This window comes from Benincasa hispida, chromosome 8 (genome assembly GCF_009727055.1).
Source record: "Benincasa hispida cultivar B227 chromosome 8, ASM972705v1, whole genome shotgun sequence".
Lineage (NCBI taxonomy): Eukaryota > Viridiplantae > Streptophyta > Magnoliopsida > Cucurbitales > Cucurbitaceae > Benincasa > Benincasa hispida.
This window is the reverse complement of record NC_052356.1, coordinates 51306124-51316696: the sequence shown is the minus strand read 5'-3', so window position 1 is coordinate 51316696 and position 10573 is coordinate 51306124. Positions and strand designations below refer to the sequence as shown.

General features: G+C 34.1%; 1 protein-coding gene across 1 annotated transcript; it reads right to left on the bottom strand.

The window, feature by feature from the left end:
- Window positions 1-441: 441 nt before the first annotated feature.
- On the bottom strand, window positions 442-2382 carry LOC120082946 (polyubiquitin). Its single transcript, XM_039038383.1, has 2 exons — window positions 2226-2382; window positions 442-1777 (listed from the first exon to the last, which is right to left on the bottom strand). Exon 2 carries the CDS (start codon window positions 1775-1777, stop codon window positions 632-634), a length of 1146 nt encoding a protein of 381 aa, XP_038894311.1. The 5' UTR covers window positions 2226-2382; the 3' UTR covers window positions 442-631.
- Window positions 2383-10573: the final 8191 nt, after the last annotated feature.

Here is a 10573-nt window from a genome sequence, read left to right as displayed (position 1 = left end):
TATGAAAGATCATGGTCACGTAGTTCTCTACCATGTAACCTTTTATGGTAATCGCCAATTATCGTAAATCCTCCCAGAACTTGCATGTCTGAACAGGAACAGAAAAATACCTTCTGCCACACGACTCCTAAACTCAAACAAGTAAAATTCAACCTTAACATAGTCTATTTGTTACAGACTGTACAACCTCCTCTAACAATATTCCTACCCTCTCTTCTGAGATAGCCACTTCTCCTATATGGCTTCGACTGGTTAATTATTAAAGATTTGATTCGAAGAACTTACAAAAGAATCAGGCAACAATGGTTGTGCTCCTTAATAAAATTGGTATTCGATAGATGCATCTATCGAAATTCTGGTTCAAGCACCCCATTTGTGACATCAGGAGAACATAGATTTTTTTCTAATTATATTATCAGTGCTCAGAGTTCTAGTACCATATTCCTGGGAGAAAAGTAACTTCAATTTATTTATCTGAACCCACAAACTATATTATACATATCATATATAACAATGTTCTCCCCATTGCGAACTTGAGAGAACATTTACAAACAACATACTTGAAAAATATAAAGCAGAAAAAGATCCCAAATTCTTCCACAAGGCCACCAAACACATACAGAAGAAAGATTTAGAAACCACCACGGAGACGAAGGACAAGGTGAAGAGTTGATTCCTTCTGAATGTTGTAATCAGCTAGGGTCCTTCCATCCTCCAGCTGCTTTCCGGCAAAGATCAACCTTTGCTGGTCTGGGGGGATGCCTTCTTTGTCCTGAATTTTCGCCTTCACATTGTCGATGGTATCGGAGCTCTCAACCTCCAGGGTGATGGTTTTCCCAGTCAAAGTCTTAACGAAGATCTGCATACCACCACGGAGACGCAAGACAAGGTGCAGAGTAGATTCTTTCTGGATGTTGTAGTCCGCAAGAGTTCGGCCATCCTCCAATTGTTTCCCAGCAAATATGAGTCTCTGTTGGTCTGGGGGAATACCTTCCTTGTCCTGAATCTTGGCCTTCACGTTGTCAATTGTGTCTGAAGACTCAACCTCCAACGTGATGGTCTTTCCGGTGAGAGTTTTGACAAAAATTTGCATCCCACCGCGGAGACGGAGGACAAGATGAAGAGTGGATTCCTTCTGGATGTTGTAATCGGCAAGAGTTCGCCCATCTTCCAATTGCTTTCCAGCAAAGATCAACCTCTGCTGGTCTGGGGGGATTCCTTCCTTATCCTGGATTTTGGCCTTGACGTTATCGATGGTGTCGGAAGACTCCACTTCAAGGGTGATGGTCTTTCCGGTAAGGGTCTTGACGAAGATTTGCATGCCACCACGGAGCCGGAGCACGAGGTGGAGGGTTGATTCCTTCTGGATGTTGTAGTCGGCAAGGGTTCGACCGTCCTCAAGTTGCTTTCCAGCGAAGATGAGACGTTGCTGGTCTGGGGGAATTCCCTCTTTGTCCTGGATCTTGGCTTTTACGTTGTCGATGGTGTCAGAAGACTCCACCTCGAGGGTGATTGTCTTTCCGGTAAGGGTTTTGACGAAGATTTGCATGCCACCGCGAAGCCTTAAGACGAGGTGAAGAGTTGATTCCTTTTGGATGTTGTAGTCGGCAAGAGTTCGGCCATCCTCGAGTTGCTTGCCGGCGAAGATCAATCGTTGCTGATCCGGGGGAATTCCTTCCTTATCCTGGATCTTGGCCTTGACGTTGTCGATAGTGTCGGAAGACTCCACCTCAAGGGTGATGGTCTTGCCTGTGAGAGTTTTGACGAAGATTTGCATCTATACAAAACAAAACAAAATAAAACATAGAGATCAGATTCAATTCTATCTCAACAAACTTGATTAACAGATGAAACAAACCAGAATTACCTAATTCAAAACCTAATTAAACTAGATAGACAGATCAGAGTTACATAGTTGAAAACCTAAATTCTATTTCCATAAATCATAATCACGCAGATGAAAACCTAATTAAAGTTTCCATAACCATAAAATCAGAAACAATCCCAACGTTTCCAGGCAACCACATGAATCATAAATCTTCATTCGATCCAAGAGCAGATCCAACCACAAAACCTCATATACACTACAAAGATGCTCGATTCTATAATTCACACAACTAGGTAGACAAGAAGAATCTCAAACGAAAATCTCTCCTAAAACCCTAAACATTTCGTATCTCAAAACAGAAAAACGTGAACAAAGAAGAAGGAGGCAGAAAAAATACCTTAGAAGAATTCGATTTGGTTTGCTACGGTAGAGAAGAGAGATTCAATTGCGAAGAAAACTAGGGCAGGAGGGCTGAATTTATAGGAAATTGGAAGGGCAATTTCGTCACGTCGGTCGTTGAATTTATCCATTACTTTTCCGCCACGTATTCACGTATTATCTGGCATTTGCCGTTTCCTCAGATTCTTTCTTTGGAGCCAAATTCAGAATCGACATGCCGACGTCATTAATATTTAATAACACCAAAAACCAAAACTAATAACATTTCCGTTTACGCCGTTATAACAGAGTTAGATTCCGTTATAAAGAAAATTCTGGACGTTGCACGTCTTTGCGTTGATTTATTTATGTCTATATTTGTTTGGAAAGAACGTTGATTTATATTATTCTTCCGGTGGTTGCATTTACAGTTGTATAATATAATAATCAATAATATATTAAACAGACTTTTTCCAAAAACAAAATACTTTGGGTTACAAAACCCAATTTATAAATAATTTTATTTTTATTTTTTTACATAATTTTAAAATGTTTTGATTTAGACTCTAAATTTTTTATTTAATATCTATAATTTCAAACTTTTATATTTATGTTTAGTCAAATCTCACCAATTATACAGCTTTTATTTTTTGAAAGGATATAGCTAATATTATTTATATGAGTTATAAGTTTACATCTAAATTTTAAATTAGGGTAAAAAAAATAGAAGAAGATAAGTGGATTTTCTGAATGAATAAAAGACAGTTTAGGAACTACCCATAAGATTTAATCAAACTAAACATATCAAATTAGAAAATTTTGAATCATGGACATCAAATTGGAAATTTAACCCTCCTTAATTTTCATAAATTTTTTTTTAAAATCTTTGTAGAATTATACTAACCTAATTACTCCCCTTTGTAAATCAATCTCTGAATAAGCTAAAAGTCACTCCATCAGGGATTAGATATTAAAAAAAATAAAAATAAAAATAAAAAATAAAAGTCACGTGTATACTCAATCATATCAATGTCATACTCAATACTTGATTAGTTTATATTCGATTATTTTGAATTCAAAACTCATTTGAAGGTCACTCGATACCCAGCTTCATGGTCACTCGATACAACTGCAATCGACACGTGTATATCCAATCATATCAACGTCATACTCGATGCTCGATTACTTTATATTCGATTATTTTGAATTATTCATGTCACTCGATACATGGTGAATTTCAAATCAATTTCTTAAAATGTGAAGTAATTTTTTATTTGATAACATTGATTACATAAATGTTTGATTTACATGTACTATATATTCGGTATAACGTAGAGACGTTCTGATAAATACTCGAAACACAGTCACCCGATACTCAATACTCCTTAAGATATACTCGTTATACTACTCGACAATACTCGATAAACACTGACTTTAGAGAATTAGATTAGTGTTTCTCAACTATTCTCTTACAAGTGAAATGAAAGCTAGTTTAAATACAAAAGAACCTAAGATCCAATGAGCTTTTACATATACAATAAACTAAACTAAATAATATCTAAAAGATAACATAAGCTAAATCTATTAAATTTAATGTTAAATTCTATAATATATACTCTAACATACTACAACTCATTAGCTTGGATCAAGTATTTTATTTGATTTAGAGTTCAGAAAATCCTTAATCATATATTATTAATTATCAATCCAATCTTTATATGAAAAATTATTGGAGAACTACAATTAACATTTTTTCTAAATTAAAATTTTTAAGACTAAAAGTATGACAAGTCTCAATGAAGGCCATATGCCCCTATTATCAATTATGGGTCCAAGTTCAAATAAGCAAGAACTCTTTTTTTTTTTTTTTGTAAAATTGTTATTGGTGGCTAAAAATAGATAGCCAAATTGAAATATTCAAAAAGTTTTATANGGGGAGGAATTGTTATCGGTAGCTAAAAATAGATAGCCAAATTAAAATATTTAAAAAGTTCTATATATCTTGAATTATAGCAACTAAAATAGTAGATGATGAAAGTGAATTTTTTTTCCGAGTTATGGACAGATCAATTTTTCTATGTAAATTTTCACATTATTTTGACATTGTTTATGTGAATTTTTATACCATCTATGTGAGTTTTTACATTATTTGTAAATCTGACATTATTTTTATTAGGGTTTTCCATATGAACTTTGACACTATTTGTAAATCTATACCATCAATATAGTCACCAATTTTTTAGTATTGTCGAGTATCGTGTAACATGCACTGAGTATATAGTAATCAACTATCTATATAATCAATGTTTATCAAGTATTGTCGAGTATCGTGTAACGAGTATATCTTAACGAGTATCAAGTATCGAGTGATTGTATATCGAGTATTTATCAGAACGTCTCTACATTACACCGAGTATAAAGTACATGTAAATCAGCCATCTATATAGTCAATGTTTATCGAGTATTGTCGAGTATCGTGTAACATGCACCGAGTATATAGTACATGTAAATCAACCATCTATATAGTCAATATTATCGAGTATAAAATTACTTCACATTTCAAGAAATCGATTTGAAATTCACCATGTATCGAGTGACATGGATAATTTAAAATAATCGAGTATAAAATAATCGAGCATTGAATATGACGTTGATATGATCGAGTATACACGTGTCGATTGCATCCGTATCGAGTGACCATGAAGTTGGGTATCGAGTGACGTGCATCGAGGAACGTGTGACGAACCATCGAAGATTGAGTAAATTCGTATTGGCAGGCACGAGGGGATGCATCTCAGGGGCGAATCAGTAAAATCACATGCTTATGACGTACAAAAAACTCATGGAAGGAAATGGAGCAAAATAATCAAACACTAATCGGAGTAAGGAAAACGAGGGAGAGTAAGGAAAACGAGAGAGAGTAAGAAAACAGACAAAATAATCAAGCGCTTAAGTGAGATTTGGGCTCCAACTATTTTAGTTGGAGTTCCAAATGTAATAGCCCACCCGCACAACTATAAATAGGGGCCCAAATGCCCCAATCCCCCCCTCCTCCCCTTAGAGACTAAAAACAAACATTTTTAAAAATTTAGGGACCAAAATGGAATATTATTCAAAGTTCAAAGATCAAAATAAGATTTAAGTCAAACTAAAGAAATAAAAGAATGAAAGAGCGATAGGATGCATGTATCCCTTGGAAAAGAAAAAAACGCAAATGGAATGTGGTGCATTGTGCAGGAGATTTAATACTTCTTTTATCTTTGATGAGAGTATGATGCATAAAAATAGATGTCTCTTGGGATGAATCTAAATATTCCTCACTTTTAAAACCTATTTTAGGAAATAAAATGCATTTATAAATTTTTTTTTTTTTTTACATAAAATGTTTTAAAATGGGGAGACTAACCAAAAATCATTATTTAAATGAATTAATATTATCTATTAACAGGTGTTTGGTAATTTTAGGAGAATTGAGTTGGTGGGTAAAAATGTCCAGTTAGTATTTGGCCCATTGATAAAACAAAAATGGTAGATTTAATAACCCACCATTCTATTTCCTCTCAACACCAAATGCGTATGTTTTTTCTAATTCTCATTTAACTCCCTCATTACTCTCTTTTTTCGCTTCTCCGTCACTCACCCATCTCTTCACATTACTCTTATTCTTGTTGAATCATTGTTTACCCTTCTCTGTATATTTTTCTAGGATTATTTTCATGGACTTTTTTCTAAGTTTTACTACATGTGTGGTTATTTGTTGTAGATTTAACTATTTTTCTTCTTCCTCTTTCGTTTTTTTGTTGTATAAATTTTTTCATTAGATTTTTGGGTTCCGATCTCCTGGCCTTGCAGGGTTTTTGATATTTGATTTTTGGGTTTTGATTTCATGAGTATGTTAGACCTGTAGAGTTTTTTTTTTTTTTTTTTTTTATGAATTTTCATGGGATTTGTTGATTCGGTTCAACCCACTATTGTCCTCAAATTTGATTTGCAATTGAGTGTTCCAAATTGTGTGATTAAAATTAAATATTTTACATTATTCAAAAAGAGAAAACAAAATTTTTATCCAAATTTTAAGATTATTCGGTGTTCATGCTTGAGTGCTAAGTACTTATTTAGTTATAATTTATTTGGAATATGTTGGTGTTTAGAAATGGAGAAAACAATGTAATTGAGTGTTCGGGAAATTGAATTCAAAATTTTGTGTTTAGTATATGAATACTTTATAGTTTGTCATGTTTTTAAGAATGAAAAAAATTTGGAAGTTTTTCTTTTGGAGAAAAGCTAATATCTGTATAGTTGAAAATTAAAATCAATAATAGAAAAAAAAAAAAAACAGAATTTCAAGATAAAATCAATTTCATTTAGCAATTCAACTAACTCAACACCCCGAACACAGACAATAATTACCAATTTCACTCAACTATGCACTCCAGACGCAAACAATTTAAGCCATCAAACTATTTTTTTTTTTTTTTTTTAAAACTAAGTCTATATCATCCATATTTCTTACCATGATTTGCATATTTTTTAAGTAGAATGGTTGAATTGTTAATTAAATTTAAAAAAATAACTTTTTTAAAGATACTTTTTTAATTCTCAAAATTTGGCTTGAATATTTAAATCATAGATGAAAGGTAGATAATGAAAAAAAGAAAGTTAGATATAGAGTTAGTGTTCAAAAATTAAAAAAAAATTATAAATAAAATCGATCTCTTATTTTTCAGATGATTTAACTCTTCTACAAAATAATTACCCATTCAATTCTAGGCCAAAAATCCCCATTACGAGGAAGTCGGCAAGAAATGGGTTGGAGTCGGCGAAAATAAAAAGACAAGGAAGATTTTCCGTCCCCATGCATTGATGGTTCGGCTTCCCGGAAAGTCTTTAATTCGCAAGTAGCCGACTTTATGGAAGTTGTCTTATTTATGACGATTCGAATCCTATATCAAAATATCTAGAAATATGTTGTTGCTCTTATAATAGGACCTTCAATATTAATATTGTTGTTTTCAAAATTTATTAGAGAAATATTGTTATTTTGAAACTTATTAGAAAAATATTGTTGTTTTGGGAGTTCGAGGCTAGAAGTCGAGGATTGAGGATTCAACTAATGTAGAGGTCGAACGTTGAAAACTCGACAAAGAAAGAAAAACTTGGAAACAAGGATTGTCGAGGGTTGAAGTTTCGACATACATAAGTCGAAACTTCAACCCTCGACAAGAAACATAAGTGGGTGAAGCAGATTGTAAGAGAGAGCGAGATTGTAAGAGAAAGCGAGATTGTGAGTTTGAAAGCAAGATTGTAGGAGAGAGCAAGATTGCAAGCGAGATTGTAGGATGGGACAATCTCCAACGTCTATGGAATGTATGCGTCTCGCTCTCTCCTACAATCTCGCTCTCAATCTCGCCTCTCTCACAATCTCGCTCTCTCTTGCTCTCAATCTCGCTCTCTCTTACAATTCAAAATTCTGTTATTGTTCTTATTTTTTCATTAATGATTACTAGCTTTTTTTCTCATTGGTCATGTATATATATATATATGTCTATGGAAAGTAAATAAATTTATTGTATATTCAATTTTTTTATTATAAAGTTGTACATTATTCTTTTAATTAAGTTATACATTATTCTTCTAATTAAGTTGTACATTATTCTAATTAAGTTGTACATTATTCTTTTAATTGAGAAACAAATATTTTTTTAATTGAAAAATAAATATTTTTTTTTTCAAATCATGACTTTTAAACCCAGGACCTGTTGATCTCGATGTTTTGTACGACCAGTCCATTCATTGATCATCTGTTGTATGGCGAGATCGTACTACTGGAGAAATATCTTGCAGGCATTGAGAGGCAATTCTCCAGCGCACTATCCCGCTCCACCCTCGAATATTATCGCTACTGCGCACATCTAGATTCTATGGGGTTGCTAGATTAGGATTTATTCAGTTGGACTGGCATCTGATCACAGCCTTGGTCGAAAGATGGAAGCCCGAGACACATACATTCTATATGTCTGTTGGAGAGTGCTCTATCACTCTACAAGACATAGAAGTGTTGTTGGGGTTACCTGTTGACGGTGAGCCGGCCACCAGAGTGATGTACGATGACTGGTTAGAAATTTGTCAACTGTACCTCGGTGCAACCCCACATGCCGACAAGATTAAAGGATCGAGGTTAAGTTTAATATGGTTAGGAACAAAATTTCGTGAGCTCACAGATGATGCAGACGAGGAAACTGTCATAAGATATGTGCGAGCATATATACTACAAATGATGGGTGGAAGTCTGTTTTCAGATAAATCAAGTCATTTTGTTCACTTGATGTTCATGCCACTGTTAGCTAACCTCCATGATGCGGGCCGGTATTCGTGGGGTGGAGCATGCTTGGCATGGTTGTATAGACAACTATGTAAAGCAACAAGACCTGAGGTTCGAGAGATAGCTAGGTTTCTCATACTTTTACAACTATGGGCTTGGGAGCGATTTCCAACAATGGCTCCACAGCTACATCATGTTAATGACGCTCAGTTAGTTGGACGAGTCTACGGTTCTCGGTATGTTGTTTTAATTCAATTTATTTTTTATATCACCGATCTAGTTAATTTAAATTCTAAATTATCAGTTTAAAAATTTAGGTGGAGAGACAAATTTTGTGTGACTAGGACAGCCATACATGTAGTCAACCAGTATAGATGCATGTTTAATCTGCTTCAACCTGAACAGGTACATTACACTAAACCTAATTGATTATTTTATTCACATTTTTATTGTATTTTTCTTTAATATTCTCTAATATAATATTTTGTGTTTCAGGTTATTTGGGAGCCGTACAAAATTATTATGCATACTTTGCCAAAATTTGTTATGAATGGTCAAAACATATGGCGGACGATGAATCCTCTCATATGTTTTCATATTGGTGAATGACATCTTCCTGACAGGGTGATGAGACAATTCGGTTTCAACAGGATGTCTCATCGCCTTGTAATACTGAACCTGTACTGCATGATATTGACCTAAGGACTGAAGATTGATCCAAAAAAGTTGCACATTTGGTAGTGCGATGGCACTATCGTGCAAGGTTTATTGCAGTGGGGGTTTCTCTTGAACAGTTTGACACAGATGTCACTCTAGAATATATTCATTGGTATAATAATATCACAAGGTGCTACGTCACTCGTTCGGGAGCAGCTATGGGTCATATGGTAAATGAATGAATATTATCTAATTATTTTTAATTTAAATTTATTTTAAATATTGTCTAATTGTTTTATAATTCACAGAGATCGAACAACAGTAGACTCCGTGAGGTTGCGAATGATCCGAACCAGGTTCTTACTATATGTAGTGACAACCAAAGCTATATGGAGGAAATTCATTATATGTACGATATACCTATTGTTCCTCCACCAGCTCCTAGACGTAGAGGACATGTTCGGGAAGAGGATGAGTTTGATGAGGTTGCACATAATGTGGAAGAGTTGCCCCCTATGATACAGACGTAGAGTCAAACTGATTATGTTAGTTCGATGATGATGATGCCAGCATTTGGTTCAGGATTTATGATTCAAAGGCTGGTCCTTCGTCTTCATACGTGCATGGACATGGTCGGGGTCGTGGAGAGCATAATGAATATTTATATTATGAAGTGCCTGCAGAGGTACTAGAGCAACATCAAGAAGAATCCGAGCAACCTCAAGTTCGAAGTCGACAACGACAACCAGCTCGAAATCGATGACGTCCGCCTTGTGGGACACATTGATTTTTGTAATTATTTTTATATAAATGAGATATTTAATTTACATTTTTTTATTTTTATGAGTTAGTATTTTTTTTTTTAATTTATTCTTTTTAGAGTTTAAATAAAAGAATAAAATATTTTTAGAAATCGTTTTTATAAAATGAAAAATTAAAAAAAAAAAAAGAAAGGAAGAAAGAAGAAGGTGGAATGTGTAATAATTAAAAAAGAAAAAAAAGAGAAATTTGTATGGTATTCTCGCTCTCTATCAAAATCTCGCTATTTCGCTCTCGCTCTCGCAAACTCTCGCTCTCTCTCATAATCTCGCTCTCGAATTTGATTGGGAAGTTTAGTGGCAAAAAGAAGGAGATTCATTAGCTCGTTATTTAGTCAGACTTGCTAAGACGACAGAATCCGTAAAAATTATTTAACAAGCTTGGAAGGAATTCCAGGGGGACCTTATGAAAATTTAGAAATACGATCTTTTGATAGAGGAATGTCTTCGGAATGATAATTAAACAGACTCAATAATAATGTGAGGAAGGGCAAGGTCGAGGGTTCAAAGTTCGACGTACAAATGAAAGAAAGGTCGAGGGTTCAAAATTCGGCCTATCTAGATCGAATT